Source organism: Dermacentor andersoni, chromosome 6, assembly GCF_023375885.2.
Source record: "Dermacentor andersoni chromosome 6, qqDerAnde1_hic_scaffold, whole genome shotgun sequence".
Classification (NCBI taxonomy): Eukaryota; Metazoa; Arthropoda; class Arachnida; order Ixodida; family Ixodidae; genus Dermacentor; species Dermacentor andersoni.
The window spans coordinates 7,053,747-7,080,354 of NC_092819.1; the positions used below are offsets into that span (position 1 = coordinate 7,053,747).

A 26,608-nucleotide genomic window follows, 5' to 3' on the forward strand; every position below is an offset into this window, starting at 1 on the left:
GGCCGAGAAAAAGAAGCTCGCGAAAGTCGAAATGACATTTCTGTGGTTTTATCGTCAAACCTACTGATCTAATAGCTTTCATCACTGCCCACAGTCGTTCTACATGCTGCTCAAAGGTAGCAGGAAAAACCACGACATTGTCAAGATAAACGAGGCAGGTTTGCTATTTCAGACTGGTGAGCAGTGTCCGACATCCGCTGAAATGTTGCAGGTGCAGAAAAAAGGCTGAACGGAAGCACTTTGAACTCGTATAGTCCGTCAGGAATCACAAATGCCATATTTTTGCAATATCATTGTGGGTTTAGGAAATTTTTCAACTGCCGCAGTCTTCTCAGGGTCAGGGCGAATGCCTTCTGAACTGACGACATGGCCGAGAAAAAGAAGCTCGCGAAAGTCGAAATGACATTTCTGTGGTTTTATCGTCAAACCTACTGATCTAATAGCTTTCATCACTGCCCACAGTCGTTCTACATGCTGCTCAAAGGTAGCAGGAAAAACCACGACATTGTCAAGATAAACGAGGCAGGTTTGCTATTTCAGACTGGTGAGCAGTGTCCGACATCCGCTGAAATGTTGCAGGTGCAGAAAAAAGGCTGAACGGAAGCACTTTGAACTCGTATAGTCCGTCAGGAATCACAAATGCCATATTTTTGCAATATCATTGTGGGTTTTGGAAATTTTTCAACTGCCGCAGTCTTCTCAGGGTCAGGGCGAATGCCTTCTGAACTGACGACATGGCCGAGAAAAAGAAGCTCGCGAAAGTCGAAATGACATTTCTGTGGTTTTATCGTCAAACCTACTGATCTAATAGCTTTCATCACTGCCCACAGTCGTTCTACATGCTGCTCAAAGGTAGCAGGAAAAACCACGACATTGTCAAGATAAACGAGGCAGGTTTGCTATTTCAGACTGGTGAGCAGTGTCCGACATCCGCTGAAATGTTGCAGGTGCAGAAAAAAGGCTGAACGGAAGCACTTTGAACTCGTATAGTCCGTCAGGAATCACAAATGCCATATTTTTGCAATATCATTGTCCGCTTCTATATGCCAGTACCCCCTTTCGAGGTCCAGGAAAGAAAAGAATTTGGTGTCTCGTAGTCTATGTAGAGTGCCATCGATTCTTGGAAGTAAGTAAACATCCCGCTTTGTGACGGCGTTCAGCTTTCGGTAATCAATGCAGAAGTGCAAAGTCTGGTCCTTTTTCTTTACAAGTACCACAGACAATGCGATGCCTACAGAATTGCTGATGGCTGAATTACGTTGTTTTCAAGCATTTCCTTAACTTTACTTCTGATGGCTTCTCTCTCTTTTGGCAGCACTTGGTAGCAGTGGCGTAGCTAGGTCGTCTGGCACCCGGGGCCCTTAGCTCTTCTGTCACCCCCCCCCCTCCCCGGGTGTAGTCGAGGAAGGCGAGGATATCGACAAATTTCGGGTGTCTTCAGACGTATATGACACCCCCCCCCCCCCTTTTGGCCCCGTGCACCCGGGGCCCACGGCCCCCCGGCCCCCCCTGTTGCTACGCCACTGCTTGGTAGGGATGCTGGCAAATAGGCCTCACTGATTCGTCGACAATTATCCGATGTTAGGCGATAGATGTACGTTGGACTTTGGATGACATTGAAAAACATGTGGCAAATTCTCTTACAAGGTTCTCTATTTGCTTTTTTTTGTCTGGGCGATAGACCTGGTTCGATGTCAGTGAATGCAAGGACAGAATCCACACCTTAGAAATTTGATGGTGTGATCTTGGGAATGCTCAGGTCCGTAACTTGGACAAAGTTGTTAAGGCTGGAAATAACGGTTTACTTCGCGACATGTTGCACCTCATTTCCGAAATTAGTAAGGAATACATTGGCATATCCGCCACGTAGCTGAACAAGGCCTCTTGCCATGCAGATCCCTTTTTTGAGTAGGAGACTGATGTTGCTGTCTGCAATTCCTTCATAGTCACTGAACGCGTCACTCCTTACTGCGACAGCTACACTAGATCTCGGAGGAAGCATCGCGTCGTCATCAGCAGTGCAAAGGGCATCAAATTTTTTCTCAGTGTTGAATGTTGCGACAGTGTTGAATGTTGAAAATTCGCTGGTTGAATGGTGAAAAAGAAACACATGATTCCCACAAGTCGATTACAGCACCATTTTCCTGCAAGAAGTCCATACCAATAATCAACTCTCGAGCACTCAGAAAGCACAATAAAGCTAGCGATGTATGTGAAGCCTCGTATTCCAATTCTAGCCATGGACTTGCCCGTCAGGTCGATGGGGTGTCCTCCGGCAGTGCAACCTTGTGACCCTTTCCGAGGAGTCAGCACTTTCTTCAGTACTATTTATTACAAGTAATCTGCACCTGTATCCACTAATGCATTCACTTCACAACTGTTGACAAACACGTAAATTGGAAGCAACGTCACTCTTACGACACTGGTTTTCAAGTCCCTCATCACCATTCAGAGTCATCGATGGAGGTTCTTCTGTTTTTGCGCTGGCAGCAGCCTTACCTCCCAAGGATGCTGACTCTAGTTTGTCTGATGTGGGCTCTGAATGGCGTCTTGGGGAGCTCAAGGATGGACAGGGGCTCGGTGACAAATACCTCAATGGCGCTGTTGATCGAGGTTGGTGTTGCTGATAGGCATATGGGAAGCTTTGACGAGTAAACAGGTATTCTTTGTTTTTAAATGGATGCTCACCATTTCGAGGTCAAGGTGCGTTCACCAAAAAACCACGAAGTCCTGCCTGATGATAATGGCACATTCTGTAGAGGTGGCCAGCCTCACCACAGTGGTAGCAAAGAGGTATTCGGTCGGGAGTGTGCCATACATCAGCCTTCCTAAATCTTCTCTCGGGTGGCGGCAGTGTATTTCGAGGTATTGGGCTGTTTATAGAGGCAGTGGCTGCGATGTCAGCATGCCCAGGAGGTTGCCACAGCACATCAGCATATGAGACGCTCCGCTGGCGCAGTAGTGGCGCTTGGGGCTGCACACTGAGCTGTGGTTCCCGGACTGCCTGTGTGAGCTGAGCTCTTCGTGAACCACGTCTGCCAGTGAAGAGGGTGCTGGGGTGTTCTGGTCAAGCTGTAGCCTCTGAAGCTCTTCTCCCACTACAGATCACACGAGCTCCCGTATGACCTCCACACTGTTTCCAAAGACGGCTGGAACTGCGTCTACAGAGATGGTGTTAATTTACCAGTTGTAAATCCTTGATCCCTGTTGTAATGTGCTTTCCATTATTGTCGCCTCAGAACAAAACTCAGCTATGATGCGCAGCGGGCTCTGAACCAACCCTGAGAACAGTTCCTATTTTACATCCTGCATTGGACAGCGAAGGTTCTTGTCCTCGCTCATGTTCGGATCAGCTCGGTGGAATAGACGGGACATGTCTTCTACATATGTGGCCATGCTTTCATTGTTCCACTGGTTTCTTGCTTGGAGGGCAGCTTCGGCACTCTCCCTGCGGTCTGTACTCGGGTAAGTTGCAAGCAACTCCCGTTGGAAAGCATCCCACGACACAAATGTCGCTTTGTGGTTTTCAAACCATTTTCGTGCACTGTCCTCTAACCCGAAGTAAACGTTTCGTAGTTCGCACTCTCCGTTCCATCACTTGAACTCCGTGACGTGCTCAAAGTGATCCACCCAGTCCTCTGCGTCTTCAAATGTGTCGGCATTGAAAGGCTCTGGCGACATCGGTGGGCTCACTACGATGTGAGCTGGTGAGACCTGAGTTGTCATCTCGGTAACATTTCCATTAGCAGCTGTTGATGCTCTGATAGAATCCGGCAAAGGGAGAAGCTTGGGGGGCTCACCATGTAGGCGACGACTTCTGCGTTGGTGAACAAGGGTCAGTTCAATGGGTCCAAGTTGCCGTGGGTCCAGGCTTCTTTCTCCGACTCAAGAAGGGCTTGAAATCATACCTCGCTCCACCACCAGAATTGTAACAATAGGGATTCATCCCAGAGGTACAAATTCTTTGTGGACCACCCCACGCTTGTAAAAAAATACAATAAATGTTGTCTTTACCTTGGAGTTCGACATTCTTGATTTCTTGGGGCACAGGGAGTTCGCGGCGTGCCACTGCGAACTTTGGCACTTGGTTTCAGGGTTGTACTTGAACACCCATAATTCATTGCCAGTTATTGGGCCGTCTAAAAAGTCCAATTCCCTTTCTATCTGCACCAACATGTCACGGGAAACGTTAACTCGTCAATGTTTTTGTTCATCACTCAACACTTTTGGCAACAATTTCGAACTAACCTTTTCAAGTTTTCAAGTTTGGCCACATTTTCTCCCAACCACTTGTTGAAGGGCATCCAGATCGCACCATGTCTTCAACGGTCTCCAGTCTGTTCTTAAACTCACTAAACCTCCGGAAAACCTGGGCTCTTGACAGGGCGTCGTCTTTGTAAGCCTCCTTAACCAAAGAGAGCGCCTCGCAAGCGGTTTTGCCTATGTAAAAGCAGAAATGTAATCATGCACCAGTGCTCCAGCGAATGCTCCATTTTTGACGTTTTCTGCCGTGACAAAAACTTGAAAATGGCTCTTGCGCCACTTCAGATCCTCACTGCATCAGAGCGCGGGCACGACTGCCGCCCAGTGCGTTACTTTGCTTAGAAACACCCCCACAATTCCCACCTCCAGAAAGTGCGCTACTGGCGACTACAACGCTGCACGGTAGGCAGTCTCATTACTTTGTGGACAAACCTTGTATACAAAAACAGACTTCCCATTATGATATTGTTACGGGGTCAAAAACAGTTAGATGTATATTTACAGGATATTTACAAAAATCGTAGCGGCTGACAAGATGGTAGACAGCGTGCGAAGTCCAGAGCGTCGTCTTCTTCCGACCAAGCTGACAACATCTTCTTCGTCAGCGTGCCACATGACCCCCGGTGGCGGATGCACCGGCTCGGTGCTGGTTAGGAGGCGGGCGAGTAATACGACTTAAGACACCCGACATGGACCATGTCGGAGCGATGCTGAGCCACGGTTGGCTCAAGAGGGGCGATTTCGTATGTGACGTCAGTTACTTTACGCAAGACACGGTAAGGGCCAGAGTAGTGTGAAAGTAACTTCTCCGAGAGGCCAACGTGTCTCTTTGGAGAGGTTCAAAGCAAGCGACAAGAAGGAGAGTAATGAGTGGGGAGAGAATGCACAGTTGCAAAGGAAGAGGAGGGTAAAGTGCGAGGGGGACGCATGCCTGCTACAAGCACCTGATCTGCAACCGACACCACAACAGCTGGGAACTGCCGCTTGATGAACAGCCATTGCAACGAAGTTCCAGCCAGGCTACTACAGATACTGGGAGTTACTACAAAGTTTCCACTCCAGTGCTATGATTACGCCAATATATACTGTATTGTGGTAATGCTTGGCATTGTAGTTGGCAGCAAGATTGCCACTGTGTGTGTCTGTTGATGTGCCCATAAGTTTTCGTGGTGCAGGTATGGCATGGGGATATGCAGCAGGTTAAACAACAAAGTTATTTATGACTTTTACAATAATCTTTGATGGTTTCTGCCGCATTTTTTTAAAATGTCACGGCTCGATGAGAAAGGCATAATCTTTTTGTGAAGAAAGCAAGTCTCAGGTTTCTTAATGTAAAAACCACTTTTCTTTACTTAAACACAGAAATGAAAGTAACACTGTGGAGGTAGGATGGCATTTTGATACATCCTGCATTTTCATGTCAACTTGCAATATCTCACGAAAATATTATGATCACACATTTTTATTCAAAATTATACATGGCCAGGCCTCATCTGAGAACTTGACATTGACACTTGTGTTTTCCATGCCACAACCAGGCTTGTGGAACCCTAACATTTTTTATGTCCACGATTCAAGAAACCTGAGCACCATGAAACAAGCTCTAACTCAGCAGGGTGTTATACGTCTTGATGTTGATATTTTTTGCCCACCTGTACTTTACCTAATTCTTTATCCCTTATTTGAGTTTATGCAGAAAGTTCTACTTTTGGTTTGTTATATTCAATTTTGTTCATTGCACCATTACTAAGGCACCTTTGCTGTTTATAGGCACCTTAGAAATGAATAGAAGAATGAAAAGAATATGCCTAAACAACTTCCCTACACTTCAGTATGCATCCAACTTTATATCTAGGAATCGAACATTTACTAATTGCTTCCGAGATAATTTTCAAAAGGATTAAAGGGTCCCTCACCAGACCCCATAGCAAATTTTGGTTATACACTGAAAGTTGTTACGTGTCGTCTAGGGAGCATTCTGCCGCAAGAATTTTTCAAATTGGCTCATTAATAGTTGAGATAGGAATATTTCAGTGCCCCAAACACGTTTAAGAAGGCGAGCTTCACTGCATAGCGAGACACTCTCTCCACTCGCCTCGTCTAGCCTCCTCAAGTGAAATTCCTTCTCTGCGTTCTCTCATACAGGACTTCAAGGATCACGTGACACATACATCACAGGCCCCGCTTTCATTTTTTTTCTCCTTGCTTTTTTTTTATTTTCGCCGCTGCATACTTCCGCTGATGGCACTGCGCACGAGCTGTTGTGATGTCTCATTTCACGCAGCGCACGATTTTGTGTGCTGTGCACAAGGACACACGACTAGCGGTTTAATTCAGTGCTACACGAATACTGAGGCAGAACAAGTGGATCACAGAGCATGATCACGCGCTGGAACACGGTAGAAAATGGCATAGTTTCGGTACCTGCTCACATGACTGCATGACCGTGGGAACAAGCATACGAAGCGGAAGTACATCTCTCTTGCTTCAGTGCGAAGTAAAACAAAAAACACGCAGTCATTCTGTTTGTGTTTTACTATTTCTGCAAACTTCAAGCCGTCAATTCAAGCAACAGATCGCACAGACAACAGATGTTCCCTTGAATAATTCTCGAAGAGTGAAGTCATACTGCGGACACGAGTACGTCACCGTCTGGCTTCGAGCGCGGTCGCCGCGAAGGAAAGAAAAAACGGCGTTCGGATTGAAATGTCAGACCTTTCCATGGCGCGCAGCGACGTAATTCTTTGCAAACACGATCATTAGTGCGTATTGTATGCTCTGCGCTTGTCAGCTCAATATGGCCAGACCTGGTGAGGGGCCCTTTAAAAGCAGTGTATGCTATAATGTACAAGGGGTCAGACAAGGATGTAGAGCATTACTAAATTTTTCCAAAGTTATGACTCGATTTCAAGAAACATGAAGCTATCCTGGAAAGCTTCATTACCCATCAGGAGAGCTGTGTAAAAACATATAGCTCCACAGTAACAACAACAAAATGTCAGTTGAAAGAACGTATTTTCACTAAGTTATGGCATATGCCAAAAGGATACACCCCATTCAGAGCTCTTATTCAACACCACATTGAACCAGAGCACTTCACCTTCCGGCCACAGCCATCGCTGCCAGAAGTAGGAGTCAATAGCAATGGTGGTTCCTGCAGCAAAAACAAGAACAGCGATATGTAGCTTACCACGGCAGCCATGTGGCAAAGCCAAGTGTAAACATAGTTTACAAGCAAATTCTGACAAGTTTTAACTGGGGTAACAGCATGTGTTACATGCTGTAAAATTTCTTTAGAGTTGTCTAACTCAGACCACTTGAAGAACACAGGCAACACATTTCAATAAAATCGTAAATTAGTTTTCCTTTCATGCATACCTCAGTGTCTTTTATGAAACTTCATGCATGAAAGATGCTCTAAAGCTATTTGACTAATCACTTCTACATTGAATCCACTTAAAACACTAACACTTAAGTTAGAAGAAAGGGGATTAACCGAGGGGCCCGATTAGGTAAAGATTTACCGACGAGGTAAAGATGAAAGAGAAGTGATAAACAAAGTAAAGAAACGATAATTTGATGGAAATCAAAGTGGATGAAAAAATGACTTGCCCACAACCTTCGCAGCATGTGAAGGTAGTGGGATCGTTCCCCACCTGCGGCAAGTTCTCTTTTCATCCCCTTTGATTTCCATCAATTCATCGTTTCTTTACTTCATTTATTAAGCACAAGTAATTTGCCCTTTGTTGTTCTTGGTGTCAGTGTTTGTTGGCTTCTTATGATATAACACCTATGTTGCAATTTGATATATTACACCATATAGTTGGGGTCCCTTGCTTTTGGGAAAACCCTGATAATTATTGATTTTTTAACCCTGAACAAGGTTTATTAAAATTGGTTTATGCCTGGTTCTACCCAAACTTTGTCCTTTTCTAAATTTGGAAAGGTTAAGAATAAATTCTGGTGTTACAAAATTAATGTTGCTGCCTACGTTGTATAAGTGCTCAAGATAAACATTTTCAATGTTATTCACATATGAATACGATATATGCTTCCTTCTCGCTCAACACTAAAGCAAAAACTGGCATATAGTATAGTGCACTCAGCACCTGCCAGCATTGACTGAAAGAAAGCGTGTTGCTTTTTTAGTAGCCTCGTTATATGAATATGCCAATGGTGCATTGCATCACATTTCCTGCACTTCGCCTTCATGTAAATGGCAGTAATGCACTAGGAAATGAACTTGCAGGCAACTGATATTGCTCTGCATTGCAAATGGTAGCTGTAACATTGAGGAGACATTCTTCCCAGCTGAGTCAGAAGGGTAGCAGATTGGGCTACTTGGTAATTTACTAATATTGTAGCAACGATGCATAGTGAGATACAGCAAAACAGGGCGGCAACACACACACAGGCAAGAAAACGGACAGGATGGATGCAGAAATGCTCAAAATGCATATGATAATGCATGTCAACAAGAGCTTGTAAGAGCATCACACCTATTGCGCAGCATGCACAGTGCTCAGTGATTCAAATGTGATAATTGGCCAGGATGGCAGCCGGTGATCGAGTGCCACTGGTGAGCGCTGGGTAGCCACTGGGGCACTAAATGCAGTCACAATGCATCACACGCTTTCACATTATACTACAGTGCATCAGTTCTGTGCAGCCAGCACCTGCCAGTGGCACAAAAAGTGGCGTCCGTCATGCGGGTCAATAATTCTGCTTGAATTGCTGAGCACTGTAGACTACTATTTCTACTTTCTTGTTTAAAAAGAAGTGCAGAGAACGAGGTAAATGAGAGATCGCCAAACATTCCTCTATTTGTTGTTTTCAAGTGAAAAGCTTTCTTTAGCTCTTTCGGCTGTTTTCGTAGTTGGTGGTCGTTGGTCAGACTTGGCAAGGAACATGTCTCTCTCACTGGTTCATTTGGGCAATTTGCTTACATTGGCAATCATTGTCAATGGTTACTGCAAAATTTTTTTGTTTATGTATTTCTCATGAGAGTATACATAATGTCTTCCAACAAATATTTGTACAGATGAGTTTGTCATGCAGCTGTTTTTATTACCACCTTTGCTATGAGCAGTGGTTAATTGGCTGTGAGAGTTTTGTGGATTTATCTAAAGCTTACACTGTAACAATTAAAACTTATGAATATTTATACTTACCAAGCAATGCTAGTGCAATGGGTATTCCCCACTTGAAAACATTGAGTATGCTCAGACGGCCAGAAAAGATCTCCATCAGAATGATGATGCCCAGGAGGGATGCCAGCTCAGCACGAAAAATAAGAACAGCCACTCCACTTGTGACAATGAGTGGGAAATGGCGCTGTTCTAGCCAGTAGCAATATGCAAGAAACACTGGGCAGAAAATACATGAGAGGTGCAAGACTCCAGTCAAAGCAAATAAAGAAAAGTGCAGTTACAATGGTGGCCTGCTGTCGATACTTACCGAAAATCAAAGCGAAGGTGTTGGGAAGTGGTCGCGACATATAGAACACAAAATGGAACTGTGATACTGTCAGCAATGTAAGCCAGTTGGTCATGGCAGATCCAAATTCTTTTTGGAGGGCCCTGCTGAACTCGCGGTATGCACATGCCACCATCGTCCCAAGGACAGCCCTCACTGTAAAAGAAAAATGCGTGCACTGACAATGTGATTAAACATGACATAATATGGTAAGATCGTAAAAATATCTGATTACACACACGTGTCATTGCTCGGGATCGATGCGCCACGTCAAAGCAATTCAAGGTTGATGGTTCCAAATCGGTCTCACAAAAACTTACCTACGAACTGCGCAACTATCCTTTCCAAGCCCATTAGTGTGCTCACAGCAACCCATGGTCCGGCAAAGAGAGCAACCATAAGGGGGCCCACAAACGACCTTGGCACAACACCAGGAAATTCCAGGTGATCGTACTGCGCCAAAATGTTTTGCGTTAAAAAGCATGCGCAATGTTTTGCGGCCAGTCAGCATAAAATGCAGGAAAATTGGGTCTAGTTGCACAACCATGCACGATGCTGCAGTAAAGCTTACAGTAAAGTCAACCTATTAACTTACATTCGAAATGTTTGTTCTATGGTAAATAATGTCGTGTATAGCTTGCAGGTTAAAGCTCTCCTCAACTTTCGTGAACGGGCAAACGACGAGATGCACGGCGCAGGCTAGGAGCAGCAACCACTCCACAGAATCTATGGAAGAAAAATCATCACAAGTCAACAGGTGGCTTCGTTCTGAAAGTAATATGAGTAATTCGACTTCACCTTGGTTTTTTTCCACCATGGTGACGTCGGAAGAATGGTACACACGCAGAGTAATTCAACTTGCAAGCTCTGGGCAGCAGTAGTGATCCGACGTCGATTACCGAATCACAACGGAAGCATGCTCCCAATGATGTTTTCACATGGATATCACACTTTGTGCTTGGAAATGTTAGCGGTAAGCTTCGTTTCAAGAGATCACACGTCGAAAGAAATTGCTGGCCTGTGCATCTGTAGCCGTCGATGCTCAGTATCGCTCAAGCGCCTGCAGTAACAAAAGCTGGGAGAAAGGAACACGCTGCACAACAGCCATTGAACAGGTTCTCCAACAGAACACGGACGGAACAACTAACGGCGGTGGGTATTTTGGTTACTGCAACACCGCTGACACAGCTGCAAAGGCGGTCAACAAGCAGAACGCACCGAAACCAAATAACCTACTGGGCTGAATAGTGGATAGGCTTGGTTTCGTTCAGTTTCGCTTTGGCGTTGTTGAGCAGCATGCATAGATGTCAATGCAACCCTATAAACATAGAGTTTCTAAATAAGTACCGTAGAGGGAAATGTGGCGTTAGTGTCTACGGGAGTTCTCATGAGCGTTGCCTCAACCTACATGGGAATGATGGGAAGTACAGGCTTCGGATTGACTTCAATCTTTAGAATAGGGGCGTTTGCTTTCGGCGCAGTAAACAAAGCTATACTCAAGTATTATCGCGTGAAATCTAATTTTATTTCTTTAGTAGGTTATATAATGCACAACACGCTACCTAAACTTTGCATGGCTTTGAGATGGAAGCATGGTTTACTTTGGTTACAGTGTACTAGATATTCTAGTACTATAGTGCCTAGAATGTACTGGCTAGTGTGCCGTGCACCCGCTCTTTTCAATGGAGGAGCGTGGCGCCGCCTGCAATGAATGCCCACGGTGGCCGACAGAGGTCGCTGCCACACGGGTGGGTGCAGACTGCGCGTGTCGTCTGCTTCGCATATCAGTTTCGCAGCTGTTGCGTCGGTTTCTATGTTGGCGTTTTCAGTGTTATTACAGCGTTGCGTGTTTGTTCTTGGTGTTGTCAAAGAGTGAGTGCGTTGCTGCTGTGTTCGTGTGCCTGTAATTACGAGAACTATTCGGCGGCGATGAAAAAATGCCGAAGAGACAGTGCAAGGAGAGGACCTGCTTTGTGCCGTTGTGTCGAAGCGGTTACCACTCGAACAAATGGCGTGTATCCTTGTTCACTCCACCACTAATACGAAGCGGCAGCAGAATGGGCAAGAATGGTCAGGAGAGCGGACAGAAGGCCGGCACCAACTGCTGTGGTTTGTAAAAAACATTTCGAAAACAGCTTAGTCGAGCGCGCGTTCTCTATCACCGTGAACGGCGTTGTCCACGAGATTCCCCGCGATAAACCACGCCTGAAACCCTACGCTATACCCACGATGTTTCCTGAGTATCCTAAGCATGCACCTTACTTTTCGTGAGTACCAGGGGGAAAAAACAAGAAAAAAAGGAGCAGTAGTGCTTTGATCTACTATACTGTTATGTTGCAAAAAAGATCACTGCCCAAAATTTTTGACCACAGTGTGCAGGCTTCCTTTGCGTAAGTAAAGCTGAAGCTAGTGCCGACGCTGCTTCGCTATCGCACTACGCATTTTGACAATGGAGGCCTTGTCTATCTTAGTCAGACCTTGTCAACCGCTGTGAAGGCCGTGGAAGATGCTTTTACTGTGTTCTTTAGCAAAAACAAGTTACATGTAGCGAGTCTAGCTGATTTTTCAGGTCAGCTGCAGACACTGGCCTTTCCCCAACTAGGGTGCCCAGAGCATGAAAAACCAGCTTTGACAAGAAGTTCTACGTTTTCTTGAGGTTTCGGTTTTTTTGTAAAAGGCATCAACAAAGAGAGGGAAGCGCAAAGGCAACGGCAGAAGCTCTTTAAACTGCGTCACTGCCACTAGATCTATCTTCTTCAGGTATGTGTGCATTATCTCATCTAGGGCTGTCTTATATGCCCGCGTTTGACTGTTGTTAGGCGAGAATAAAATATTTGTTACGCTTAAATGAAAGATCTGTTTCCCATTTTCGTTCACTTATATCAGACATAAAAGGAAATCTGCACGTGTTTACCAGGTATTAAAAAATGTATAGTACACAGAACACCGCATGCAGTCCATTTTACAGGCAAAATTTTTTACTTATTATCCTATCCTTGTGGCCCAATGGGCATTATGAGGAGATGGGTACATGGTTTACAAACAATAAAAAACATTCACACCTATGAGGACGACAATACGATAATAGGCAGAAATAGCAGCAAATAAAAAGAGAGGACAGCGATCGAAATTCAAGTCATTTCAATGGATGATCGGTTACAGCGGTTTTCAATGGTTATGCATTAATATAACATCAATAGAACAGTAACGTAACCTTAGAATTCGTTTACTTTATTAGAATGAAAAATGTAACCTAAAACTTACCCTTAAAAGAATTACGCTGCCATCATGGCTAGAATAAAAAACAAGTATCCTTAGCTACCGCCGAAGAGACACGTACGAAGGCGAACGCCTTGTAAAGCCTACTATAATTCACCTTAATGCACCCTAGTCCTCCTTCATCCACCTTAATCCACCTTAATTAATACACCTTAATCCCCCTAATTCAACCTAGCTAATACCCCTTAATCCAATCACTATAATCAATAATTAAATTTGCTAATAATTTAGCATCTCTTATACACGGCTGGACATGCTTTGGTTCGTTTCTGACCTTCCTTAGATCGTGTGATGTGTTCTGTACCTCGCAAAACGGCCTTGGAACATGGAGATCTAAGGCATTTGCCTTAAAAATTACGTTTTCTCTTCGCCAGCATAGAAACACATCAGGTTCCCCGCTCGAAGCTGAGCTGAGATAGCACACGCTTTTCACACAAGCGACAAGCGCTAGAGAAGCCTGTTGTTCTTAAAACAAACCACGCTTTATAAATCAGCTGCCCTCATTTGAACTGTGCTGCTGCTACAGCTTAATAAAAACAAAAAGCGCAACAGCCCGCTTGCCGATGCGGTGGGAACACGGCGGTCCACGATGACCGGATGGTGCCGCGGCACCCACCTGCATTGCAGCGCTCCTAGCGGCAGCCGCCGGCATTCATTGCATCCGGTGCCACCCGGGAGGCCGCGGACGGCACACTAGCCAGTATATTCTAGGCACTATACTAGTACACTGTACTTTGTATGGATAGATGGATGGATGATTGAGGCTGAGCCCTTTGAATCGGGCGGCGGCGGCGCGCGCCTCCTAGCCTTTAATGGTTCTATATGCATGCATACCTATGTATTTACTCCTTTACTTTTGCGTTGATATTAGCCACCAATCAGATAGTCTCCGTTTAGTTATTTCTACCTGATCAAAGTCTATTCTACTTTAAAACCCAAAGCTTTGAATAGTTCCCCGTTAGATTCAACTGCAGGGTGAAGTTGTTTACAAGCAAGTATCAGGTGTTCAGCCGTTTCCTCCTCCTCTCCACACGCCTCGCACACCAAATCTATCTCCTGGTATCTGGCTCGGTACGTTTTAGTCCGCAGTACACCTGTCCTGGCTTCAAACAACAATGAGCTTCCCTTAGAGTTATCGTAAATATTTTCTTTGGCTATTTCTTGCTTAAAGGTCCTGTATGTCTCCAATGCCGATTTGGTTTGCATCTCTGTACTCCACATACCCCTCTCTGTCTCCTTAACCTTTTTCTTGACAGATGATTCCTTACTTGTCCCCCCGCTACTGCCCAAGTATTTGCTTGTTAATTTTCTAGATCGCTTCCTCCACCTCGTGTCAACATTCCTCGTGTATAAGTAACTGAAAACCTTCCTAGCCCACCGAATTTCCCCCATTTTTCTCAATCGCTCCTCAAATGCTATCTTGCTACTACACTCTTAGGCAAAGTTACACTCTTTGGCTTGCCCCTTCTGCCACACAACAATAATCGTTATCTGCCTTGATGCGTTTCCGTTCTTTAACGCTGCGAGCCCGGAACTTTCCAGTAACGCGTTATCAGAAGGGGCACTCCAAACGGTGTAAACTGTTCTATGCTGGACTACACAACAGGTAAGTCAACATGAGTAATAAGGTTTCATCCGAACTACGTGCACGATTTCGGGCACAGCTACGCTTACGGTGGGAGCGCCATGAAGAGTCTGCTGGGATCACTCGTAGCTGACATCGTATAGGCGTTGCAAAACTACGTATGGGCCAAAGTTGCGGCGCAGGGGTTCTTCAGAGCGGCCTCGTTGGCGTGTGGGGCTCCACACCCAAACGTGATCGCCAGGGCTGTACGCGACCTCTCTGTGTCGAAGGTTGCAACGGTGGGCATCGTAGGTTTGCTTACACTGAGTACGCAGTCGCGCAAGCGGACGAGCTTCCCGTTCGGCGAATGAGTCCCCATCCGGCAGAGCAGTGGTGCATGTGTCAAGCAATAGCATTGCGTCCAACGTGGTGGTAACTTCGCGTCCGTAGAGTAAGCGAAAAGGGCTGAATCCTGTGGTTTCCTGAAGTGCAGTATAATAAGCGAATGTTATGTATAGCAGCACACCATCCCAGTTCTTGTGGTCATCGGCGACGTGCATGTCGGCAATTGTCTTAAACGCTCGGTTAGGCCATTGGTTTGCGGACGGTACGCAATAGCTCTTCGGTGTGCAGTGCCACTTGCTGGCATGACTTCCTGCACAAGCTGTGCTCTAAAGGCTGTGTCGCGGTCCATGATGACTACGGCTGGCGCACCATGGCGGAGGACGATGTTGTGAACGAAGAATAGCGCAACATCGGAGGCGGTGGCTCGCTGAACTGCCTTGGTTTCGCAGTACCGGGTAAGATAGTCGTTGGCAACCACAATTCATCGGTTGGCAGCAGAAGACGGCGGAAACGGACTGAGTAATACCATACCGACCTGTTCAAAGAGAATCTTTGGTGGATTAACAAGTTTGAGAAAACCGACTGGTCACATAGGTGGAATCTGGCGGCCTTGACAGTCCCGGCACGTCTTCACATAGCGCTTGCTTCACAGTATTCGGTAATTTAGTACAATAGTACTTCTGCGTGTGCGTGTAAAGTGCGCGTAAAGCACAAGTGGCCAGAAGAGCGTTCGTCGTGTTCTCCTCGCGTAGCCCTGAGGGGACGACAAGGAGGTAGCTGGAGACATTTGGCTGGGAATTGTACTTGCAAAGCACGCAATTCCGGAGGCAGAACGATGACACGTGACCCCCCCCGCCTCCGACCTTAAGCAATGGTTAAAGCACGACAGATTTCCGTATCTTCCACGCCGAGATGGCACAGAGCAGTATATGAAATACCGCCAGGCGCACAAGAGTCTCGAAGGAGCAAGTGCATGCGTCCAATACGGGTATCGTGAAAAGATCGATACGAGCATGCCTAGAAGGTGGTGCGCGCCTCGATCCAATGTTGTAATGATCTTACAGAAGTTTTTGGCGACCTCGTCAGAGAGTGGTGAAGTGCTATAACATGGAAAGAAAGCTTGTGGTCGAGGATCAGATGTGAAGCACGAAGTCATCGCGGAATGGTGAGGCGCACCACACTGGAGATGAAGGTCCCGCTGCTGGTGTATGTCCTGATGGAATATAGTATTGACGAGCGGCGATAACTTCTGAAAATGTAGCTAGAATTCTTTGTGAGGGCGATAGGACCAAGCGGGGATCTATGAAGAATGTGCGCCCTGAGACGATCAGGATGCTAACAGGGATAATATGAGTAAGGGTTCAAGCGATTACACATGCTGTCTAGGCTATCTTCACCCATTTAAAGCTAAAACCCAATTTCTTTTGATCAATGCTGAATTATTGAAGCACACAGCTGGTAGGCAGCGCGATGCCCTGTTCAACAAAATGTAAAACGAACCATTGATTCAAGTACTCACAGGAAACGGAACGACTGCGCGCTCGATCTGCTGTATTTCAGCAGATACTAACTAAGCTTATTTTCGTAGTCATATTCATCATATCAAATAATAGGACGTTGTGGTTAATAAAAGCAAATTAGGTTACGGTCACTTCACTGCACATAAAGGAACAAACGACGGAAAGTAGATCCCCAATAAAAGAACACGACAAGACTTTACGAGCGTCCTCGTCACACATTTAGGTGTGTATATACACAACACCAGAACCGGTAATGCACTCCCTCACCAGAGCAGGATTGGCCACCCTGGTGCAGTACTTGGCCACAACCAATATGAATACAACAATCAAACCCCCGCCCTCAGTCCCCAGCAGCTGCGAAGCAACTGACCACGGCGGCGGTCAGACCTGTGACGCCGCAGAAGGTGCTAAGAATCTCTGGGTCCGGACAGGCCGCCATTGGAATCTGAACCTGACAATGTTTAACGCTAGAACGTTATCTAGTGAGGCGAGTCTAGAAGTGCTATTGGAGGAATTAGCGGGCAGTAAATGATACATAATAGGGCTCAGTGAGGTTAGGAGGACAAAAGAAGCATATACAGCGCTAAAAAGCGGGACCGTCCTGTGCTACCGGGGGCTTAGCGGAGAGACGAGAACTAGGAGTCGGATTCCTGATTAATAAGGATATAGGTGGTAACATACAGGAATTCTATAGCATTAACGAGAGGGTGGCAAGTCTTGTGAAACTTAAGAGGTACAAATTGAAGGTCGTACACGCCTACGCCCCTACATCCAGTCATGATGACCAGAAAGTCGAAAGCTTCCATGAAGACGTGCAATCAACGATGGGTAAAGTCAAAACAAAATACACTATACTGATGGGCGACTTCAACGCCAGGGTAAGGCAAGAAGCAGGCTGGAAACAAGTCAGTGGGGGAATATGGCATAGGTTCTAGGAATAACAGGGGAGTTATTAGTAGAGGTTGCAGAACAGAATAATATGCGGATAATGAATACCGTCTTCCGCAAGCGGGATAGCCGCAAGTGAACGCGGAGGAGCCCAAATGAGGAGACTAGAAATGAAATAGACTTCATACTCTGCGCTAACCCTGGCATCATACAATATGTGGACGTGCTCGGCAAGGTGCGCTGCAGTGACCATAGGATGGTAAGAACTCGAATTAGCCTAGACTTGAGGAGGGAACGGAAGAAACTGGTACATAAGAAGTCGATCAATGAACTAGCGGTAAGAGGGAAAATAGAGGAATTCCAGATCAAGCTACAGAACAGGTATTCGGCCTTAACTCAGGAAGAGGACCTTAGTGTTCAAGATATGAACGACAATCTTATGGGGATCATTAAGGAATGTGCAATAGAAGTCGGTGGTAACTCCGTTAGACAGGATGCCAGTAAGCTATCGCAGGAGACGAAAGATCTGATCAAGAAACGACAATGTATGAAAGCCTCTAACCCTACAGCTAGAATAGAACTGGCGGAACTTTCCAAGTTAATCAACAAGCGTAAGACAGCTGATATAACGAAATATAATATGGATAGAATTCAACATGCTCTCAGGAACGGAGGAAGCCTAAAAGCAGTGAAGAAGAAACTAGGAATAGGCAAGAACCAGATGTATGCGTTAAGAGACAAAGCCGGCAATATCATTACTAATAGGGATGAGATCGTTCAAGTGGCCGATGAGTTGTAGACAGATTTATACAGTACCAGTGGCACCCACGACGATAATGGAAGAGAGAACAGTCTAGCGGAATTTGACACCGCACAAGTAACGCCGGAAGAAGTAAAGAAAGCTTTGGGAGCTATGCAAAAGGGAAGGCAGCTGGGGAGGATAAGGTAACAGCAGATTTGTTGAAGGATGGTGGGCAGATTGTTCTAGAAAAACTGGCCACCCAGTATATGCAATGCCTCATGACTTCGAGCGTACCGGAATCCTGAAAAAACGCCAACATAATCCTAATCCATAAGAAAGAGGATGCCAAAGACTTGAAAATTCTAGACCGATCAGCTTACTGTCTGTTGCCTGCAAAGTATTTACTAAGGTAATCACAAATAGAATCAGGAACACCTTAGACGTCTGTCAACCAAAGGACCAAGCAGGATTTCGTAAAGGCTACTCAACAATAGACCATATTCACACTATCAATCTGGTGATAGAGAAATGTGCGGAATATAACCAACCCTTATATATAGCTTTCATTGATTACGAGAAAGCCTTTGATTCAGTGGAAACCTCGGCAGTCATGGAGGCATTACGGAATCAGGGTGTAGACGAGCCGTAAGTAAAAATATTGAAAGATATCTATAGCGGTTCCACAGCCACCGTAGTCCTCCATAAAGAAAGCAACAAAATCCCAATAAAGAAAGGCGTCAGACAGGGACATACGCTCTCTCCAATGCTATTCACAGCGTGTTTAGAGGGGGCATATTCAGAAACCTGGATTGGGAAGAATTGGGGATAAGAGTTAATGGAGAGTACCCTAGTAACTTGCGATTCGCTGATGATATCGCCTTGCTTAGTAACTCAGGGGACCAATTGCAATGCATGCTCACTGACCTGGAGAGACAAAGCAGAAGGGTGGGCGCAAAAATTAACCTGCAGAAAACTAATTTTTAACAGTCTCGGGAAAGAACAGCAGTTTACGATAGGTAGCGAGGCACTGGAAGTGGTAAGGGAATACGTCTACTTAGGGCAGGTAGTGACCGCGTATCCGGATCATGAGACTGAAATAATCAGAAGAATAAGAATAGGCTGGGGTGCGTTTGGCTGGCATTCTTAGATCATGGACAGCAGGTTGCCATTATCCCTGAAGAGAAAAGTGTATAACAGCTGTGCCTTACCAGTACTCACGTACGGGGCGGAAACCTGGAGGCTTACGAAAAGGGCTCTACTTAAAGTAAGGACGACGCAACGAGCAATGGAAAGAAGAATGATGGGTGTAACGTTAAGGGATAAGAAAAGAGCAGATTGGGTGAGGGACAAACGCGAGTTAATGAGATCTTATTTGAAATTAAGCAAAAGAAATGACAGGACATGGACAGGACATGCAATGAGGAGGGAAGATAAGCGATGGTCATTAAGGGTTACGGAGTGGATTTCAAGTGAGGGTAAGCGTAGCAGGGATCAGGCAGAAACTTAGGTATGCGGATGAGATTAAGAAGTTTGCAGGGACAACATGACCACAATTAGCACATGACCGGGGTAGTTGGAGATGTATGGGAGATTCCTTTGCCCTGCAGTGGGCGTAACCAGGCTGATGATGATGATGATGATACACAACATGTAGTTGTATAAACTCACAAAATTAGGAACTTAAAATTTTTAACTCACTTTCTGCACAAACGCGCACCCCAGGTAGCACCGAACTAACATAATGAAGGAAACTGCAATTAACCTATATGTTGCAAGATAGCAGTCATCACGCAGCACACGTATAGACATAGGTCGGCACAATGCTAGAATACTCACTCACCATAATTTTTTCCGCTCACGCTCGTGCTCACCTCCACACATACGCACAGCACTCACTCACGTTCACACTCACATCCACTCAAACAAACTCAATGGCACTCACTCGCACTCACCTCCACTCACACTCAATGGCAGTCACTCGCACTCACCTCCGCTAACACTCACTGGCACTCACTTCCACTCGCACTCGCTTCTACTCACCTCCGCTCACACTCACTGGCACTCATTCGCACTCACCTCCACTCACACTCAGTGGCGCTCACTCTCACTCCCCTCTAGTCACTCACTGGCACTCGCACTCACTGCCCTCACTCGCACTCACCTCCACTTACACTCAGTGGCGCTCACCCGCACTCATTTCCAATCACGCTTACTGGCACTCACTCACACTCAGTGGCTCTCACTCGCACTCACCTCCGTTCACACTCAGTGGCCCTCACTCGCACTCACTCCCACTCAATCCCGCTCACACTCACTGGCGCTCATTCGCACTCTCCTCTACTCACACTCACCTCCACTCACATTCAGCGGCACTCACTCGCACTCACTGGCACTGACTTGCACTCGCACTCAGTGGCGCTCACTCTCACTCGCGCTCATCTTCACTCACACTCACTGGCACTCACCTCCACTCACACTCACTGGCGCTCATTCGCACTCACCTCCGCTCACACTCACTGGCACTCACTCCCACTCACCTCCACTAACGCTCTCTGGAACTCACTCGCACTCACCTCCACTCACGGGCACTCACTCGCACTCACCTCAACTTACACTCACTGGCACTCACTCGCACTCAGTGGCGCTCACTCGCACTCACCTCCACTCACACTCAATGGCACTCACTCGCATTCGCACTCACGCCTTTGAAATCAGTACGAGCGAGTGCTAGTGAGTTCACTCATGAGTGAGTGTGCCGACTTATGCCATTCACAATTCGTGTATACGCATAACGAAGCTTCCAATTTAACATCTGTTACATCAGAAGTGCGCCAAGGCAGTCTTTCGGACCCAGTTTTATTTTTAATATATGTAAACGATTTGCCTTCCTTATTACATTAAATTAAATTATGGGGTTCTACGTGCCAAAACCACTTTCTGATAATGAGGCACGCCGTAGTGGAGGACTCCGGAAATTTCGACCCCCTGGGGTTCTTTAATGTGCACCTAAATCTAAGCACACGGGTGCTTTCGCATTTCGCCCCCATCGAAATGCGGCCGCCGTGGCCGGGATTCGATCCCGCGACCTCGGGCTCAGCAGCCCAACACCATAGCCACTGAGCAACCACGGCGGGTCCTTATTACATGGTAACATCCGTCCATTCGCTGACGATTGTATTTTGTACCACGAAATTATTTCACCATACACAAAATTCTGCCTTTTCTTGGTGTCAGGAGTGACAGATGACTAAATGCCCGAAAATATGTAACGCTAGCAGTAAGTTGAAAGAAACAGATACCTGATTTTACGTACATTATTAATGACACACCTTTCCCTTGTGCATTTCAGCGTAAATATTTATGTGTTACCAACACACGCTCTCCGATGGGAAACCCATGTTTAGAATGACCGATTATTTATGTTCGTCATACACTCTTGTCATACTATGCCAATTTTGTTACATACCAAGTTAACGAAACGACCATGAGAGCATCAAGACGTAGGCCGCTGTTTCATGACCTATATGACGTGCATGTCATGACAGTCACATCATGACCTATCATTTATGTTCGTCAGAAACTCTTGTCATACAGTGCCAGTTGTGGGAGGGGATCCTACTCGTACCTCTTGCAAATCCACATGGCCAAGTGACATAAAAAAAGAACTATGCGGAACTAGAAGAGGAAGCAATCGAACGAAAACGGCCGCTCACAGCGGTTCTCGAAGCGGGACGAACGTAAGTGCACCACCCCGTCGGAACACTGTATGCGAGGAAAAGCGAACGCTTAAAGTCCATCGCAGGCGCCTGCTATCCGGTGGGAGCGGCCGGCAGCTGCGGCCTTGCTCCAAATCGTGCGCCTTCGCGCACCGGCTGGAACGCAAGGCCGAACACGCAAGGGGTACGTTTTCTTTATAATTCTTATTTTTTTGCCGATGCTGCTCTTGCTGCGGTGTCTGAATGCGTCGACTTGTGGTCAAGCGCAATTGCTGTAGAGCCGGTCGACTGCGCCGGGTGCTGCGGCTAAATAAGGTCCCTGTAGATAAAGCTTTTTTATCTAGGTACCTTACGGTTAAACGGAGGCCACCACTGCTGGAGAACGCCGAGAGCACTGATAACCGTTTGGTTAGAGCGCCTGTAGCGCGCTCCCGGCGGGACTGCTTTGGCTCATAGCTACGGCGAGATGCTCAATTCACAGACGCAAATGCTTGTATATTACAGCGAAGCTGTTTATGCTTGAGTTCCGTGCATTTTTCGTGTCCGTATGCAAATCTGCGTGAGCAAGAAATGAGGGCACTTAACACTAGTGGTGCAAGACTCGGTCACAGCGGAGCTGGTTCCGGCTTTTGCTAAGTATTGCTAGGTTTTTCTAAGTTTTGCGTGGTTACACATGGCTCGGGTAGGTTCGTACTATAAGTGTTGCTAGATGTTGCGAAGTTTCTCGAGGTTATGCATGGCTTGGCTAGGCTCACACTAAGTGTTGCTAGGTTTTCCTGTCTTACGAGGTTATGCATGGCTTAACTATGCTCGTACTAAAGTGTCGCCCAGTTTTGCTAAGTTTCGCTAAGTTTTTTCGAGGTCATACACGGCCAGGCTGGTAAGCCATACAAGCCCCAGCAAGTCACACGCATATAAGCCACAGTACATGCATCACAATTTCTTATGCACAGTGCTTCAGTAGCAGTCGTGATCATCGTCGATCCAGTCCTCGTCCTCGACGTCCGGCACTTGCAAGGCAGAGCTCTTCTGCTCAAAGTTCCACAGCTGTTATACACTTTAACAGCTGTGTCTTACCAGTACTCACCTACGGGGCAGAAACCTGGAGGCTTATGAAAAGGGTTCTCCTTAAATTGAGGACGACGCAACGAGCTATGGAAAGAGGAATGATAGGTGTAACGTTAAGGGATAAGAAAAGAGCAGATTGGGTGAGGGAACAAACGCGAGTTAATGACATCTTAGTTCAAATCAAGAAAATGAAATGGGCATGGGCAGGACTTGTAATGAGGAGGAATGATAACCGATGGTCATTAAGGGTTACGGACTGGATTCCAAGGGAAGGGAAGCGTAGTAGGGGGCGGCAGAAAGTTAGGTGGGCGGATGACATTAAGACGTTTGCAGGGACAACATGGCCACAATTAGTACATGACCGGGGTAGTTGGAGAAGTATGGGAGAAAGGCCTTTGCCCTGCAGTGGGCGTAACTAGTCTGATGATGACGATGATGATGATTTCCTCGAACGGCCAAAGTCTACAGGAGAACTTTCACGAACCAGCAACGCGCAAAGGAGACGGACAAACGTCTACAATTCCAGGAGGGGGGACGGCCTCCTTGCTGCAGGGTTTCTGTGCCGGTCACGTGACGTCGACGGAAGCAAGAGCCCTCCTCCTTGCAGCAGGCTTTGGGTCCCTCTAAAGTCGCACGCACGCACGCACGCACACACGCACACACGCACACACGCACACACGCACGCACGCACACACGCACACACGCACACACGCACGCACGCACGCACACACGCACACACACGCAAAAGAGGCTTGTAAACACTGCGGGGCTTCCGGCAGACACTCGAAATGGTCATGGCGAATTAGGAAGTCACGTTTCATTTCGACGAGGCCTGGTGTGCGAAGGTCGGGTGAGAGAAATTCCTTTCTGCACTTGGTGCGGGACGCAAACCGTAGCAGGAGCAGTCACGCCTCATTTCGACGAGGCATGGTGAGAGAAGGTCGGGTGAAATCCCTTTCTGCACGTGGTGCCAGACGACAATCATAACAGCATCTCCGGCGGGGGAGGAAGAAACCGACGCGTAGGGGCCAGCAGCCGCTGTGCGATGGATCGGCGTTTCAGTAGCAGAATTCCCTTTAGAGGTGACGAACCTGTAGTTCGTAGCTGGTAGATTCCTGGGAGTTGTCATCAGTCCTCGTGGCGCTCTTGCGACTTTTTTCCCTGGTCCGGTCCGGTGAAATTGGTCTTGCAAGCAGGTGTCATAACTTTTCGTCTCCTGAGGGCAAGTAATCACCCCAGAACAGTGCCGGACCCACAACCACAAAACAGCGAGCACAAGAGCACCCTCCTCCAAGATACACCAGGCTTTTCAAAAAAGATAACCCGCTACACCTTTCCCCATTCCTTACGTGCGTCCTCCCCCCCTCCCCCCCCCTCCCCCTGAACAAACAAACAGCCATTTCTTGAAAACCTTAAGACGTGGTTACTAAAATCAGCTAACAATCGACTACACTTCGGAAAAAACGGAAGAACGAACGTAAAAATGCCACGGAAACCCGGATGAGCATGGGGCTTTCGTTACTCTAGGGACAACGACTCAAACCCTCGGCATTGCCGTTAAGCTTACCCTTCTTGTAGCGAATATCGAAGCTGTACTGTTGAAGAGCCAAGCTCCAGCGCAAAAGACGACCGTTTTTCGTAGCCATGGACTGCAGCCATGTGAGGGGACAGTGGTCAGTCTCTATGGTGAACCTTGAACCAGTGATATAGCAAGCTAGCTTCTGCACCGTCCATACTACGCAGGCGCATTCCTTTTCTGATGCACTGTATGCTTCCTCACGAACTGAAAGCTTTCTACTGGCGTACAGTACAGGGTGTTCGTTCTCGTCATCTCTCTTTTGACAGAGCACCACCCCCGTACCCCTGTCGCTGGCATCACACTGAAGAATGAATGGCTTAGAGTAGTCGGGCGCGTTCAACACTGGCCGACTCGTTAGTGCTTTCTTCGGCATACTAAAAGCCTTTTCTTTTGAGTCATCCCCCTTTATCGTTTGTGGTTCTGTTTTTCTGAGAGCATCCGTTAAAGAACTCGCAATCTCGGAATACGGCGGGATATATCTTTGGTAATAACCCGCCAAGCCCAGGAATGATCTGATGTCCCGCTTGGTGCGTGGTTGCGGGAAGTTGTGTATTGCGGTCAGTTTAACCTCGGAAGGCCGAAGATGACCTTGCCCTATTATATGACCTAGATAAGCTACCTCCGCTCGCCCTAATTGGCATTTGGGAGCCTAACAGTTAAGTTGGCCTCTCGTAGACGACACAGCACGGTTCGCAGGCATTGCATATTGTCGGCCCATGCTGAAGAAAAGATTTCTATGTCATCGAGATACGGAAGTGCAAAGTCCTCCATTCCTCGTAGTACCTGGTCCATAAGGCTAGAGAAGCAATATGGCGCATTCTTCAATCCAAAGCTCAGGACTTTCAGACGAAAGGGTTCCCATCGGGGAAATAAACGCCGCAAGCCTGCTTGCCTTCTCGGTCAACGGAATCTGCCAGTACCCTCTGACTAAATCGAGCGTAGAGATGAAATTAGCACTGCTCACTTTCTCAAGCTTTTCCGCGATATGCGGTATTGGATAAGTCTGGTTCTTCGTGATTGAATTGAGCCTACGGTAGACGATACACGGTCGCGGCTCCTTTCCTGGGACCTCAACTAAGATAAGAGGCGAGGTATAATCACTCTCTCCTGGCTCGATTACACCTAGGTCTAACATCTTCTTTATTTCAGCGGTCATGACTTCACGTTGACGAGGCGAAACGCGATAAGCTTTCGAACGAACTGGGTCCGACGAGGTTAACTCGATATCGTAAGCGATCGCAGTGGTCCTGCCCAGTGTGTCTGAAAATACGTCTTTAAATTCAAACACGATTTCCCGCAGTTCGGCCCTTTGATTGGGAATCAACTCCGCCTGTTCTACTAATTTGTCAATGGTTTCGTGAATGTCTTTTTCCTCCGTCACTGCTGTTAACTATGGAAAGTCGACAGGCATCTCCTCAGGTTGGTTATTCAACGAGGGTTTCAGGATCATTACCTTTTCCCCAAATTCAAAGCGTCGCGTGCGAGCCGTCCTGTCATATATAGTAATGCTCAGCATTGCTTTGTGCCTTACACATTTCCTGATCAGCGATCATTGTGGCAGGGCTTATGTTCAAGAACTTTCTGCATTCTGCCTCGCGAGACATTTCAGGCTCCGGCGCTTGCCTGACCTCTTGCTTAGCTGGTGCACTTTCCGCATTATCCCCTATAGGGCTGTCCTGTTTAGTGCTGGTTGACGAATCCTCCGTCAAACCGGTTTCCTCCGCCACTGGATATTTGTACACTGCCTTGGCCGCGAGCTCCCTTGCCTTGGAACGAGTTAGGGCTTGCACTGTTCCCTCACTGAACCCGATTCCCTTGCGTCGTAGCAAATCCTCTGATTTGTTAGAAAAAAAATACGGATACTGCGGCGGGAGATGTGCCGAGACGGCTGCTTCAGTGTCCAGTACTCCAAAAGGTCCTTTGATATGAATCTTGGCCACAGGGAGACAAACACTGGAGGCCTCTAGGCTTGCCTTATCGAAGCACATTCTCCCGTGAATTGGCCTTCCTCTACGTACGACGGATGCACTACATCCATTGTGGCTGCCGAGTCGCGAAGCGCTCTGCACGGTTTGCCGTTTACCACGAGGTCTCGAATGTATGGTTCTAGCAAGTTCAGATTTTCCGCGTTACTACTTAGTGACATCGATACTAGTTCGGGATTTTTGC

General features: G+C 46.9%; 1 protein-coding gene across 3 annotated transcripts in view; it reads right to left on the reverse strand.

Annotated features, from left to right (window-relative positions):
- The window catches only part of Alg12 (Alg12 alpha-1,6-mannosyltransferase), an 80,790-nt gene that overhangs the window by 33,768 nt on the left and 20,414 nt on the right, over nt 1-26,608 (reverse strand). The window contains exons 1-6 of one of the 3 annotated variants that reach the window (XM_055065787.2): nt 10,537-11,127; nt 10,334-10,464; nt 10,059-10,191; nt 9,721-9,894; nt 9,435-9,629; nt 7,314-7,417 (exon numbers count right to left, since the gene is read on the reverse strand). In XM_055065787.2, coding sequence (XP_054921762.1) covers nt 7,314-7,417; nt 9,435-9,629; nt 9,721-9,894; nt 10,059-10,191; nt 10,334-10,464; nt 10,537-10,555 — 756 coding nt within the window. In that variant the 5' untranslated portion in view covers nt 10,556-11,127. Of the gene's footprint in view, nt 1-7,313; nt 7,418-9,434; nt 9,630-9,720; nt 9,895-10,058; nt 10,192-10,333; nt 10,465-10,536; nt 11,128-26,608 lie in introns of those variants that run through there. The other 2 variants (XM_050170346.3, XM_072288625.1) reach the window with 2 other exon arrangements.